This window comes from Oncorhynchus clarkii, chromosome 4, assembly GCF_045791955.1.
Source record: "Oncorhynchus clarkii lewisi isolate Uvic-CL-2024 chromosome 4, UVic_Ocla_1.0, whole genome shotgun sequence".
Taxonomy (NCBI): domain Eukaryota; kingdom Metazoa; phylum Chordata; class Actinopteri; order Salmoniformes; family Salmonidae; genus Oncorhynchus; species Oncorhynchus clarkii.
Genome location: NC_092150.1, coordinates 26,013,167 through 26,028,642, shown reverse-complemented (window position 1 = coordinate 26,028,642; position 15,476 = coordinate 26,013,167). Strand labels below are relative to the sequence as shown.

The window sequence follows — 15,476 nt, the reverse complement described above, 5'->3', positions numbered from 1 at the left end:
TTTTTCTGCAATGTTTGTCAACATTTGTAAATGTAAACTAACTGTATAGCCTCAACATGCTTAACTATAATTTGTATATATTGGACAGAGCTATGGATGCTAGGACTGACGAGGCATTTGAGTGGTTACATTTCTCCAGCCTCGTCCCTCAGATTTTTAGCAAAACAGATGCGGGGAGCCTGCTTTGTTATTGTTTCGACTGTGGATTGGACCTTTTAAAGCTAATAAGATTGATTTCACCTTTAACCTATCATTTGTTTGCATTATGTGGTAGCGGGATAAAACATTTGAAGCTGAAAGAAAGACACACACATAGCTAACATTATTCCTTTTTCTGCAATCATTGTGCAGTGCACTCGTACAGAGCCTCCCCCTAGTCTTACCGGGGCGATTCTGTTTACTGGAAATGAACCCACCTCTGGGGCTACCTTTTTAGTTCTTCATATGGCATGGAGGCTAACGTGCTGTGTGTCTGTGTCCCCAGGCTGCAGGAGAAAGTCCAGGAGACCATCGAGTCGCTTCGTCTGGCTGGGATCAAAGTGTGGGTGCTGACCGGGGACAAGCACGAGACGGCGGTCAGTGTCAGCCTGTCCTGCGGCCACTTTCACCGCACCATGAACATCTTGGAGCTGGTGCAGCAGAAGTCTGACAACGAGTGTGCCGAGCAGCTCAGACAACTGGCCAGGAGGTAGGACACTGTCACTAACATCTACCACCATGTCTCCCCATGCCATTCACGTCAGACACTCACCATGTCTGTTGTCCATGTTGTGTTTCTCTGGGTTAACTAGTCTACAAGCCCTCATCAGCATGTTAATGTATTCAGGGTAATATACAGGTCTGGGTGCAATAAAGAACTATAGGAGGCAGAGTTTAACTTCAAATTTATCTTAATCAGTTATGAGTGTTAAGGACAGTGCTCCAATTAAGAGAATCACTGTGTAGCCTAGCCAAGAATTCTAACCTCCACGATCCCCGATGGAGTTGAGTGGCGAGGAGTGTAGTCTACATCGAGTCGGTATCAGTCGATACTTTAAAGAATGTAATTATTTCATGCGTAACTTGTACCTTCGTTTGTCCTGTTTAGTTGCATTATTTTCTTTGGGTGCTGCAATCCATAGTTTATTTATAAACGTCATAGCCTCGGCACTCCACTCCATCGGAATCGTGGAGTTGAGAATTCTGGGCTATGTGTAGCCTAAACATGTCAGGATGTTGCCAGAGCAGCTTTGTGAACCTTCTGTTGTTTATCACCACTGATATATAGAGATGTCTTCTTGCCCACGGATGCAGTCCCTTTTCCAATGGTCCTTGGCTTATTAATGGTGAAGGAGTCTTGTTTATGGTCCCCTGGGGGGATAGTGTCATTAGGCACAATCCATTGCAGATGACTCAGTCTGGAAACCAGGGAAGAGTACGGAACCTTTAAAAAAATATATGTAATTACATTTTTTTGTAGTCACGACACATCCTATATACCACCTGCGTCGTGTGACAAAGTTTCTAAATGGTTATGAGAAATCAAGACAATTAAGGTTTTTATTATACTCCATTTAAAATAAGTGGATTTATGTTGAGAGATGATGCATAATCATTCTAGTGTGAGATGCACTGTAGTGTGTGTGTGTGTATGTGTGTGTGGTTTTACTATCCCTAGGGTGACCAGAAGGATAATAAAACAAGGAAAATTCAGACAAGTGGGGACATTTCGCTGATCCCCGGAAAAAAAGCTTTTTTAGGGTCAGGGAAAATAGGATTTTGAATGAGAATCAATCAATTTTATTTTGTCCCCACAAGGATAGTAAAACAAAGGTGTGTGTGTGTGTGTCGAGGACCTCCACATTAGTGCTGTATAGTTATACCGGCTCTTTTATGTGTCCCTTTCCCTGTCTGCCTGTGTGTGTAGGATCAGAGAGGACCATGTGATCCAGCATGGCCTGGTGGTGGACGGGGCCAGCCTGTCTCTGGCACTGCGGGGGCACGAGAAGCTCTTCATGGAGGTGTGCAAGAACTGCTCTGCCGTGCTGTGCTGCCGCATGGCGCCCCTGCAGAAGGCCAAGGCAAGTCCCCTCCCTGTCACTACCAGCCTTTTAGGGCTTCCCTTTATGAATTAATCAGTCAACAGCGCCAATCTCATATCTCTCATGCCCTCAAGTATTTAAAACAAATGTATTGTTAATGTAAAGATAATTGCCTAAATAAATTAGCAATAATAATACATTAGTATAAATCATTTTGTAGTAATATGCAAAATGACATTCAAGTGCGCTGTGTTTCCGTAGTTTGCATAAGGTCTGTAGACTCCTTTACAACTCACTTACAACAGTGCACTTACGTGACACTTACTGAAATTGTTCAGGAAAACTTCCTTAGATGGCTAGCTATTTCAGTTTTGTCTTTTGGTTTCTCAGACTTTTAAATTCGTGGTCATGGCTGTGGAGAGTAGACTATCTGGCCAGTGCTGTGGTCTTATCTGCAGTAGCTGGTGTTACAGTAAAGGCTAATTGCCATGGACATGCTCCTGGTCTCATTTGGGCTGCTTAATGAGAATTCTGTGCTTGGCAGGTGGTGAGATTGCTGAAAACGTCTCCAGAGAAACCCATCACTTTAGCCATTGGGGATGGAGCCAATGATGTCAGCATGATTCAAGAGGCCCATGTTGGAATAGGTAAGTCCTCCACCCTAGAGGAAAAAGAAACGCACACCTATTTAGGCGAGGTGCTGGCTAGCAGAGTGGAAAACTTGAAAATAAAGGAGAGCTGCACATTCTTAAGAGCTCAGATGCAAAAATTGAATGTCCAACGTTTCAACAGGCAAACTGTCTGCATCAGGGTATAATCACAAACACTGCAGGGTGACTTGTTTATATAGTGTCAAAAGACACACAGGTGTCGGTAATCATGGCCAAGTATGCCCTAATATCATTGGTTAATTCTCAAATATTGAAATGACATACAAAGAACACACAAAAAAACAAATGGATAGCATACGATCATAGATTCAATTTAGACTACATAAGCCTACAAACAATTACAATGGTTAAGCCACAATAATCACAGATCATTCAAAAATTGTTTGCCCTACAGCCAATTCTGTCGAATCAAAAGAATTTGTAAAATACAATCAGATTTCGACAGAAATAGAGACTCAAAGAAAATTCAAGAAGAGGGGGTACAAAAATAATCAGATTAATATTGCCATTGAGAAAATTCAAAACAAAACGAGACATGACCTTTTTCAAGGTCAGTCTCGCAAAAAGAAGCATTCTTGCGGTCTAACCACCTGCTATTCAAAGTGCTCTGAACAAATTAAGGGAATCGTTCACAAACTATCCGATGATAGTCTCGGTAATGTGTTTTCGGACATTCCCTTGGTCGTGTTCTCGCGGGGCAGAAATCTTAGAGACCAATTGGTACACTCTGATTTACCACCCCAAGATATCCCTGAACAACATCTATTTGCGCCCCTACTGGATGGAAATTACAAGTGTAATGGCTGTGCTCAATGCAATGGCACTTACAAATGTAGATCCTTCAAACACCCCCGAAATAGGGAAACAAATCCCAATAAAAGGTGTTATTACGTGCTCCACTAAAGGCAGTTATTTATCTTATAACTTGTCCTTGTGGTAAAAATGATGTGGGTAAAACAAAGTGTGAATTAAAAGTATGTATCTCAGAGCATCGTAGCACCATTAGGTGTAAAAACTTTACTTATCCAGTTGCGGCCCACTTTTTGGAAGCAAACACTCGATTTCGTCTCTGCGTTACATTGGCATCGAACAAGTCACCCTCCCTAGGAGAGGGGGTGACCTCGATAATTTATTGTTAAAACAAGAGGCTGCCTGGATCTTTCATTTAAAGACCCTTGCTCCCTTCGGTCTCAACGTAGACTTTGATCTGAAGCCATTCTTGTGATTATTGTGACTTTGCCATTGTAATTGTTTGTAGGCTTATGTAGTCTAAATCGTATGCTATCCATTTGTTTTTTTTGTATGTTCTTTATGTCATTTTAATATTTGAGAATTAACCAATAATATTAGGCCATACTTGGCCATGATTACAGACACCTGTGTGTCTTTTGACACTATATAAACAAGTCATTCTGCAGTGTTTGATTATACCCTGATGAAGACAGTTTGCCTGTCGAAACGTTGGACATTACATTTTTGCATCTGAGCTCTTAAGAATGTGCGGCTCTCCTTTATTTTCAAGTCCTCCACCCTAATCAAATTACAATAACCCATTACTCAATAGTGCATTTTGCTTGTAGTTTCAGAACAAAATGGCTAATAACAGACTTTAAAAACATTTCAGGTATCATGGGCAAGGAGGGAAGACAAGCAGTACGAAACAGTGACTATGCAATAGCAAGGTTTAGATTCCTTTCCAAGTTACTGCTCGTCCATGGCCACTTCTACTACATTAGAGTTGCAACCCTTGTACAGTACTTTTTCTACAAGGTGAGTTCTATGTTTAAGGATGCTTTGCGGTGTCTTACACAATGATAGTCAATACAGGAGCTAGATGTGCTTGTCTCGGGTCTAAATCCCTTTTTGTCTTCTTTTAGAATGTGTGCTTTATTACGCCCCAGTTTTTATACCAGTTCTTCTGTCTGTTTTCACAACAAGTAAGTGTCTTTCAATGTCTCATTAGTTCTATTTGTTCATTTTTTGTGGTCCCTTATTACTGTTGCTTTGTGAGTGTTGTTTTCGTGTACCTTGTTCTGTGTGATATACATGCCTGTTGTTCTGAATGTACCACGTGGAGCTATATCTCCCCCTGAGGGATCATCAGCTCGAACTGTCCATCTCTGAATCATCAACATACAGAAGGAGTTAGCCAAGTGTAGGCCCTTGTTGATGGGGGGGGGGGGGGGGTGGACGCTATTGGCAGGTGTGAATGTGTGCTGTGTTGTACATGGCCCAGGGTGAAGTGCCAATCTTGTCCTACCTCGTTGTTGCCTCCCTGTTTCCCCAGACTCTGTATGACAGTGTTTACCTGACACTCTACAACATCTGTTTCACCTCCCTGCCCATACTGGTGTACAGCCTGTTTGAGCAACAGGTCCATCCACACATGCTGCAGAGTAAGCCAGTGCTCTACAGGTAGGACATGGTGTTCTATTTGACATATTTTTTTCCCCATACAGAATGGGGCTGTACCTCCTTTGGCTGCATTTACATAAAAACACAACAAGCATTTGCTACGGACAGAACCATGTTGCTTTGTATCCTTTCACACCAACAGAGACATCAGCAAGAACTCCCTCCTCTCCTTCAAGACCTTTTTGTACTGGACACTGCTGGGCTTCTGCCACGCCTTTGTCTTCTTCTTTGGTTCCTACATCCTGATGGGGGAGGACACATCTCGCATGGGGAATGGACAGGTGAGGTGGGCTGGGCTGCATGTACTGTACTCTCTGTTCTACCTCTGGTAGTGGTTCTGCCGGGGGAGGAAAGGGTAAAGGAGATCCACACCCCCCCCCCCACCTGGCTTGGCTCCAAGGGGAACTTGACTTTGAACCTGACTTTGAATGTTCGGTGCGGATCTCTGGGAATATTGATTGGGTCTTTTACCAAGGTGCACAGTAATATGAAATATTTCCTTTTCAGTTTAAGTTAGGCAGTGTGATGGCAGTAAATTCCAGACTGTTCTAGGAGGCTGTGCTGTTTTTGATTTTTCTATTTGGGCTGCAGCCCCCTCTCTCTCTCCTGTGTCTATTCTGTTTGTCTGTGTCAGTCGTTCTACTAGATTGGTGTTGTTGAAAAAGCACTCACCATGTTGCTCTTATTCGCTTTCTTTTGTTTATTTCTCTTCTTCACCTCCTCCCTCTTCATGCTCTGCATGTCATCAGATTTTGAGAGATAACAGACAACTGGTAAGAGTTGACTGAATCACAGTTAATGCATAGCCCTGTCATAGTTACCCCCCTAACATCTGTTGCTGTCATTGGTCCATTCTGTATGAACACCCTGCTTGGTTATGATTTTGATGTGCCATGTTTCTCAAGGGTTGAGTGATGACGAGGCAGTAACTTCCAGTGTCACAAGTTTGTCAGCAATTTAGCTTAGAAGGCTTAGGCCTAGTCTTCTGGAAATATGTGACTACTAACACGTGACTCGATCTACATCACTATTAAAGCAGTATTCCTATGATGGATGTTAAGCCATTGTATTGTCTCTTTGAAAATTCTTAAATGTTTTATTTTTCTTGTAGATGTTTGGAAACTGGACCTTTGGCACTTTGGTATTCACAGTAATGGTTATCACTGTTACATTGAAGGTAAATAATGTCTGAGTTTTTGCAATTCTTCAATTCATAAATAATTCTTAAAGCAATCCCACATGAAACCTGTCACTTTTTGATATTGTTGTCAGTCACCTCACTGGTCTACTCTCCTATAACCTTTCACATACTTTTCTGAACAAACTATGTTGTTTTCTTTCACTCTGTCGACAGCTGGCCTTGGAGACCCACTTCTGGACGTGGATGAATCACTTTGTTACCTGGGGCTCCATTGCTTTCTACTTCATCTTCTCCCTGTTTTATGGGGGAATCATCTGGTGAGCTGAGCTTGCCATCTCTTTCCCACACAACCTGTGTATCTCTAATACACATGACATTTCATTATATAGTATGTGATAAGATCAACAAGTGTAATTGTACTGCATGTGGCATACAGTCTACTTAGAATTTCACCTCAGTGACTGTCTATCCCATACAGTCGAAAACCTTGAAGTTCTATTCCAGGCTCTACTCAAAGGGTGTTCTACTCACAGGGTTAGTTAAGCCTGAACAGATGTCGGCGGGCTAACAGTGTGATTCTCTGACCTTTGCCCCCCCCCTTCAGGCCTTTCCTCCACACCCAGGACATGTACTTTGTCTTTGTCCAGCTGCTCTCCAGCGGCTCTGCCTGGTTCGCCATCATCATCATCCTCATCGCCTGCCTTTTCCCCGACATCATCAAGAAGGTGATCTATAGGCACCTCCAGCCAACCAGCACCCAGAAGTCTCAGGTAGGACACACAGGGACAGGGGAGAGGAGGGGGGAAGGGGTGGGTTGCGGTAATAAACTTTGCACTGACAGGAAACGCATGACACCAAAGCATGGCTTCTCACCTCAGACAACACAAGAACAACAATTCACTGTGCAACTGACAAAGGCATGCATCTCTGTTCCAGATCTTAATCTACTGTAGCGTGTCTGATAGGTGGGAGAGCTAGACAGTGGATATGGCCATATGGTAGGAGCATATTGCTGAACAAACAGTTTTTTTGAAAACAGCCTCTTGAACGGTTCCATTTTTGTGGTCACAACTTCCTCTTTGCTTAGAAGGTTGATATTAACACGCCCTCTTTTTGTTTGTTTTCTTACACGTATTAAGCCTCTTTGTTTGTTTACTTACACGTATTAAGCCTTTTCTTGCATCAAATAGTTGGCGAGTCAGCAATTTTAGCATCTGTGATGGAGAAAGTTAAAGTGCTGCTCAGTGGGTCTTAGAAGATAAAAGCTCTCTTTCCCAGGGTTGAGTCTCATTTCCTGTCTCTGTGATAGATGATTTTCTTCCTTTCTCCGGCTGATGTGTGTCTGTACGAGTGTGTTATGATCAACCTCTGTGTCTACTGTGTATGTCGTCTTCCCTCCTAACTGACCTTCTCTGTGTTGCGCCCTTGCCTCCTTCCCTCTGCTCTGTAGATGTACTCCAATCGAGCCGTCATAGGTGATGACTTCATCGCACTGCAGCCTCTTTCCAGAGCCAAGAATCAGCTGGGCAAAATTAGGTAGAGTAGGAGAGGCCCTGCAACATTTTTAATATAAGAATGTGTTTTTTTATTTAACCTTTATTTATCTAGGCAAGTCAGGTAAGAACAAATTCTTATTTACAATGGCGGCCTACCCATGCAGACGACAAATTAACTAACCAGCTTTCTAGGAAAAAGGGATAGGGGTAAAAAAATGAAAGGGAAAGATAAGGCTACGGCATTTTGTTATGCACCCCTGCATGTTGACTCTAGGAAATCGTCTATCAACTGCATGCTACTTTAGTTTAGCCTAGTGCACTCTGCACTGGGCAGAGCAGCCTCTCACTGTAGCAGCCCTGATATAAAGTTCCAGCCATGACGGCATGTGGAGCACAGCTTGAGACGGTTTAATGTATGCTGCTAATACAGTAATTCTGAGGCCCAAAATTATAGTGAGCAAAAGCTGCTATCTGGTGAATGCTATTTTCATAGTAGTTTGTTCACTGTATCTCCGGATCATATTCTGGACAGCATGCTTTTAAACAATAGCATTATTTTCTTAAGATATGCACAATGAGGAGAGAAAATGACAACCACTCGCAAGTGATCAATTTCCTAATTGGATTGACATGTTGACAGAATAATTGCTAAGCCAAATTCTAAATGAATTCCTCAATCATCCAGTTAAAATGGATACATTTACATAATTGAGAGTACACTGAAATTACTAAACTGGCTCATTGATTCTTTGGAACGTCTTTGTGCCCAGTCTCCTAGTTAAAATGTTAGTGTACACTAATTGTTTTGGACACTAATTGATTGGTGCGGCTATCCTCTACCTCCTATGGATGTGGGAGTGGTTTTTGTGCTAATTTGTCTTGTTCTCTTCTGTTTTCTTCCGTGCATGAGACTTAATGGGTTGTTTTGTGCTTCCAGATGGAAGAGGATAAGAGTTCAGTCAGCTCAGAATATGACTCTGCTGAAGGCAGGAGCCGAGGGGAGGACAATTGGCAACTGCTAGCTGCTTCTCCTCCCCCCGCCCAAGGCCCAGCCCTATGGTCCCCTAGGTAGTATTTGTATTTATTATGGATCCCCATTAGCTGCTGCCAAGATAGTAACCCTACTGCTTCCCTGGCCCAGCCAGGCCAGGCCTTTGTGTGTGTGTGTGTGTGGATCCTCCCCTGTCCACCCATCCCCATATTGCTCTGTTAGATTTTTTTTTTTTGTATTTTACCCCCTTTTTCTTTCCAATTTCGATCTTGTCTCATCGCTGCAACTCCCTAACAGACTCGGGAGGCAAAGGTTGAGTCCTGCGTCCGCCGAAACATGACCCGCCAAACCGCACTTCTTAACACCCGCCCACTTAACCCTGAAGCCAGCCGCACCAATGTGTCGGCGGAAACACCGTTCAACATATGACAGAGGTCAGCCTGCAGGTGCCCGGCCTGTCACAGAGTCGCTAGAGCGTGATGAGACAAGTAAAGTAACCCGGACGACGCTGGGCCAATTGTGTTCCGCCCTATGGGACTCCCGTTCACGGTCGATTGTGATACAGCCCGGGATCGAACCCGGGTCTGTGGTAATGCAGTATCTTAGACCGCTGCACCACTCGGGAGGCCCATTGCTCTGTTTTTTTAATCTGACATTTTACTGCTTGCATAAGTTACTTGATGTGGAATAGATTTCCATGTAGTCATGGCTCTATGTAATACTGCCCCCCCCCCCCCATTTTGTCTGAGCTGTGTGCAAGTAGTTTAAACAGACAGCTTGCTGCATTCAACATACCTCTCACACATATAAGTAGTGATGAAGTCAATCTCTCCTCTACTTTGAGCCAGGAGATATTGACATACATATTATTAATGTTAGCTCTCCGTTCACATTAAAAGGGACACCGTGCTGCCCTGTTCTGGGCCACTGTAACCACTGTTGAGAAGAATATACATATCTCCTGAAAACTGGTTTGCCTTTGCACATACATACAGTAGCATTGAGGACAGTGTTTAATGTAGGATACAGTAGAATGATACATCCATGGCAGTGTAGCCTAATACCTATTTTGTTCTCACTCTTCTAAACCACTGTTTCTGCTGCTGTTGCAAATATGCAGTAGTTTCAGAGTGGTAGGGAGAGGAGGGAATTGAGCGTTGTAACCACAAACCAGTGTTGATAGTCTTGATGTGTTCAGGACTGCTTCTTTAGCAGTGCTCAAGCACTCACTGCTCAAGTGCTTACTCGGGAAAATCAAGAATTGGCTGTAAGAGATCAGAGTCGTCTAGGAATCCACTTAATGCTATGCATTTTATATTCACAAAATTCTCTGCCTTCGCCATTCATTTGTAGCCGTAGATTGTCTTTGATTGTGAGTGAATCACCGTTATTTATCATTGTTATGTGGAGCTGAGCTGAGCTGACTGAGATTAATGTGAGAATAGGATTTTAAGCACACGTCAGACTGGCATGGCAACTGCCTGTAACTCCTGTGTGATTTGATTAGTGCCTCCAAGGCTTGCCCAGGCCAGGGACAAGGACAGCCTTGCCTTGGAAAATACTGCATTGTTTATAGATTTGAGTTTTTAAAATGTGATTTTCACCTCTCCAGCTTGGCCATGTACATTTGTGTCTGACACCTTGTGCATCACCCACCTCTTATTGTTTTGACGCGCTCCAAATGCCCAAAATCCCCTCCCGGCTCCCTGGACAGTCATTGGGCTGTTTTGTGGATATTGGCGTGACCTGTGTGTTCTGATTCTAATATTCTGTTGTGCTCTGCCACCCCTCTGTCTCCCCTTCCTCACCATTTCTCTCTCGCTCTCGCTCTCGCTCTCTGCAGTTTATTGAGACTAACTACCAGGGCATCGACTGCGTGGACTCCATGTGTTGCTACTCAGAGGGGGAGAACGGGTGCGCCCGGCTGGGCCGGATGGTGGCGCAAGTGATGGGCTGCTGCGACCCTGCCTACGCCAACAGGTGTGACCCCACCCTCTGTAGCCTCTGTTGCTGCAGGCGCATCTCCTACAAGCTGGAGCAGGACGAGCCCACTGCTCCCCAGGAGTAGTGAAGGCCTAGTAGAGAGAGGTAGACTAGACTAAGGTCTTACTGGTAGGACAGGCACCCCAATGACAGAGAAAGGTTTGTAGGGAGGGAGACTAGTATCTGGATCCTGGATCTTAAATGTTCTTTAATAGAGACATATTTATTTTGTATGCTATGATCGACTTCATGGAGTCCTTCTAGTCTATTTGTCTTCTATATTCAGTGGGACAACATGTTCACCAATGTAGCCATGTGTCTATGTAATCTCTCCTTCCAAGTCTGTACTCGTATGCAAGTCTTCTTTCACTCGGGGGCTTTCTGTCACATGTCTGAAGTTTTGTGTAGGCAAAGCCCAGGTTGAGTCTAAGTCTCTATTGATCTATGACAATGTGTTTATGCTGCAAAATCTATTCAAGAGAATGCTAACTGAGGTAACGCTATATTTATTTGATCATTGTTAAAGATGTAGCATTCTCGTTCTGTTTTTTACTTGTACAGTCGTGGCCAAAAGTTGAGAATGACACATATTAATTTCCACAAAGTTTGCTGCTTCAGTGTCTTTAGTTATTTTTGTCAGATGTTACTATGGAATACTGAAGTATAATTACAAGCATTTCATAAGTGTCAAAGGCTTTTATTGACAATTACATGAAGTTGATGCAAAGAGTCAATATTTGCAGTGTTGATCCTTCTTTTTCAAGACCTCTGCAATCCGCCCTGGCATGCTGTCAATTAACTTCTGGGCCACATCCTGACTGATGGCAGCCCATTCTTGCATAATCAATGCTTGGAGTTTGACAGAATTTGTGGGGTTTTGTTTGTCCACCCGCCTCTTGAGGATTAACCACAAGTTCTCAATCGGATTAAGGTCTGGGGAGTTTCCTGGCCATGGACACAAAATATTGTGCTCCATCATGCTGGATGAGGCATTGTTCGTCACCAAACTGATCCTGGATGTTTGGGAGAAGTTGCTCTCTGCGGAGGTGTTGGTAACATTCTTTATTCATGGCTGTGTTCTTAGGCAAAATTGTGAGTGAGCCCACTCCCTTGGCTGAGAAGCAAGCTTTTTTCCAGATGCCCCAAACAATCGGAAAGGGGATCCATCAGAGAAAATGACTTTACCCCAGTCCTCAGCAGTCCAATCCCTGTACCTTTTGCAGAATATGATGTTTTTCCTGGAGAGAAGTGGCTTCTTTGCTGCCCTTCTTGACACAATGCACATCCAACCTGGAAGCCAGCCGCACCAATGTGTTTCCATACACCTGGCGACCTGGTCAGCGTGCACTGCGCCCGGCCCGCCACAGGAGTCGCTAGTGCGCGATGAGACAAGGATATCCCTGCCGGCCAAACCCTCCCTAACCCGGACGACCCTGGGCCAAGTGTGCGTCGCCCCATGGGCCTCCCGGTCGCTCACACCTGTGTTAACGAGAGAATCACTGACATGATGTCAGCTGGTCCTTTTGTGGTAGGGCTGGGGATTCCGTTAATTTGCATGGCAAAGAGGGACTTTGCAATTCATTTGATCACTCTTCATAACATTCTGGAGTATTTGCAAATTGCCATCATACAAACTGAGGCAGCAGACTTTGAAAATTAATATTTGTCATTCTCAACTTTTGTCCACGACTACTCTTGGTCTCTGACTTGCCAAAGTTTGTTATACTGTATGTGTGTATCTATGGACAATGACCGCATGATGCCAGTGTAATGCTTTCTCAGCCCCTTCCTTGTCTGCCCACATATCTACTTCACACCCTCACTCTCTCAACACTGAGGTGAGATAAGCACTCAGAAAGAAAATAGTCAAAGTTAGACTGAGACTTGTTCTGGCCTTAATGCTAGGATACTGCCAGTGCACAGGGGGAGAGACCCCACCATCGGCCACTCTCGCTGACTGGCAGCATGGCAGTATATCAGCCCTACTTTACCGTACCCTGTACTGTTACTGAATGATGCTTGTGTTTTGACATGCTGCAGTGTTTGGTGTCAGTGTGCCTCAGCTGAAACACGGGGACCACTCTCCCTGACAGAGATGTACTGGAAAACCGTAGTCTCAATGAGAATAGGAGTCTTTTTGCTATTTATTTGATAAAGTGAAGTATTTGCAGCCTTAGGTGCTTTTGAGAAGAGAACTGTCTTGTTGCATGGGGCTGCCTTTTGGTATTATGTATGCTGAGTAACCAGACGTTGTGTGTTCACGTGTGTCCTGATCTTTTCTATAACGTTACTCCTGCTTTGCTGCACTTTGTCTGAACCTCTCTCGTCGTTGCTGCTCTGTCTAAAATCTAGATAATATTCAACTTCCCCCATCTACGTTATTCATATGCAGCTGTTATATCACCTTGACGTCACTATTCAATCTAATATTCTGCTGCTTGCCTGGTTTTCTGTTCTGATAGATCGCCATAGACAACCGACTAATAGCTTGATATCAAGTGGGAGTACCACTAGAGTAGACAATTAACGCCAACATACACATTTATCAAGAAATACCTATTTTTGAAGTCATTCAGCACCATGTGCATACAAGATCTTAAAACGGTTGTCTTTGTCTTATAATCCATATAGGGTATTGATACTTGTGATACAAAGATGATAGAATGGGTATAGTGATGAACAAGATGATTTATATTATATTCTACAGGAGTCTGAATATGGTTGAGATGTGGCAAGTCCCTACTATGCCCCCTGGTGGCAATGTTAGCCTGTATAAACTGTGAAATAGGGAGGGGCCTTTTGCCTTTCCTGAAGGAGAGTTGAGAGCCCTCTTTTCAAGGGCTCTTTGATACTAGATATGTATTTTACTATAAATATGCACATATTTAAGATGTCTTCGATATATTGATTTATATGATATTTTCCTATTAGCAGTAGGTAGTGTAAAATTGTTCACATATATAATTGTATTGCCAAGGCCTGAGCTTCATATCATTCAAAGAAAGTATTTAGTATACCTGGTTATGCATATAGTGACTGAGAGAAGGAAGTTGACTGTTTGTCATTCTGTACTAACCCTCACTGTACTCACCCTATTCTCTCTCCTCCTTTTGAGTTTAACTCTGTTTGCTTGTGCTGCTACAGGTTGCTATAGGTTGAAGTGTAGGGCAGGAAATGAGTCTGGTGACAGGGCAGGAAGCCAGTAGAAGATGAGCAGAATGACAGGTTTTCAGTTCCAAGGCAGGGCCTCCTCATATCAATACAGATAAGGTCTTCAACTACTCCTGTACCATCACCCTACTGTACCATGATGGATGTCACATCCAACAGTAAATAAAAGGGTATTTTAGGCAGGTCCGAGATGGATTGAAGCACTCGAGGCAGGTTTTCAGCTTAGTCCTTCTCCCACACCCCTCACTCCTCTGTCGTTGATGCTTTTAGATCGTGGAGCGACTCGGACCCCTTCTATTCCAACGATCGGAGCATCTTGACGCTCGCACCCATGGAGGCCGCTCATTGCTAAGGTAGCAGAGAGCAATAGTGCCACCTTGCCACACGGAGAGGAACTACTCACCACACAACCCAGGGCTGACCAGCAATGACATGAGGCTTTGCAAGAGATGCTACATGGGCCTCTGTTCTCTTCCTGTAAATAATAAAAGGGAATAAGATGGTACCAAAGATGAGAACAATTCAGACTTGAGTGAAAAAGAACATGGTCTACTTCTTTACGCCTGTAGGTTAGTGTTGCTGCTGCTTCACCTGACTGTGGAAGGTCTGCCATCTTTCCTGAGGAAATTCGGTGTGCCTCGTTATAGCCATATCCTCCATTTTACAACCTGATTTTTCAAGGTATGAAAATGTGAAAGCAGTTGGATGATCAGGTCTCGAAACTGTCCCTAAAATATGCCTTTTCTGCACAGATTTAGTAGTACGTTTGTTCAGAAATGTCAAGAGAATGTCCATATAATAGCTCCGAGATATTAAATAGCTGTCAATGTATAATATGGCTTGCACATATTACAGTTCTGGTTTTCCTTTCATTGCTAATTACCATTGAAATCATGTTTTTGTTTTGTTTGTGTGTCTTTCCCCCCTATGCTATTAACCACTTCATGTTTGTTTGTGTAGTCGAGAGGGTCATTGAGACAACCGTTTTAAACTTGCTATCTATGACCGTGACTTATGCACACCATCTGCACACACAGATTTATTCAAATATGGCCAAGTTCATATAAAATTGTGGGAAATATTTGGTTGCTATTTGTAGCCGTTACCTCATCAGCTTGAAGTGGGAGACGCTGAAATGTCCATCAAGTAGTCAGTGGAGCTTTTTTTCTTTGCACGTGACGAATATTTGTAAGCACATCTGGCAAAGTATACTTATTGTACTAGTATGCTACAGTTGTAATTTGTCAGTTTTATATATGCAGCTATGAGTTCAGATTGTGAAATTTGGCCTCAAGCCAGTATTCACCAAGAGCTTCTAATCATGCCACTCAATAGGTCAGTCAACAAGTGTTTGAATATTGAAATCTATTTCGGAAGTCTCCATTTTCATTGGCAATAAGGATGCATCTGCACTAGGAACAATGAAGTCAGCTGTTCATGTTCCCAGCTCTTGATCATGTTCATTTAAAGAGTTCTGTTACTCACCTGTCAGTGAAACAGTTTCATTGCTGATGTTTACGGAATAAATGTTTTTAAAAAGCATGTAACCTTTGTCCTTTCCAGCAGACCGTGTATGCAACTAATATA

At 43.3% G+C, this 15,476-nt stretch overlaps 1 protein-coding gene across 1 annotated transcript in view; it reads left to right on the top strand.

Annotated features, from left to right (window-relative positions):
- Positions 1–15,433, top strand: part of LOC139406640 (phospholipid-transporting ATPase IF-like) — a 57,819-nt gene extending 42,386 nt beyond the window's left edge. Inside the window, exons 19-30 of the mRNA XM_071149477.1 lie at positions 485–688; positions 1,907–2,060; positions 2,566–2,668; positions 4,317–4,462; positions 4,570–4,629; positions 4,980–5,107; positions 5,250–5,388; positions 6,219–6,284; positions 6,462–6,565; positions 6,853–7,018; positions 10,579–10,715; positions 14,160–15,433. Of these exons, the coding sequence (XP_071005578.1) occupies positions 485–688; positions 1,907–2,060; positions 2,566–2,668; positions 4,317–4,462; positions 4,570–4,629; positions 4,980–5,107; positions 5,250–5,388; positions 6,219–6,284; positions 6,462–6,565; positions 6,853–7,018; positions 10,579–10,715; positions 14,160–14,241 (1,489 nt within the window). The 3' untranslated portion in view covers positions 14,242–15,433. The remainder of the gene's footprint in view (positions 1–484; positions 689–1,906; positions 2,061–2,565; positions 2,669–4,316; positions 4,463–4,569; positions 4,630–4,979; positions 5,108–5,249; positions 5,389–6,218; positions 6,285–6,461; positions 6,566–6,852; positions 7,019–10,578; positions 10,716–14,159) is intronic.
- The last annotated feature ends 43 nt before the right edge of the window (positions 15,434–15,476 follow it).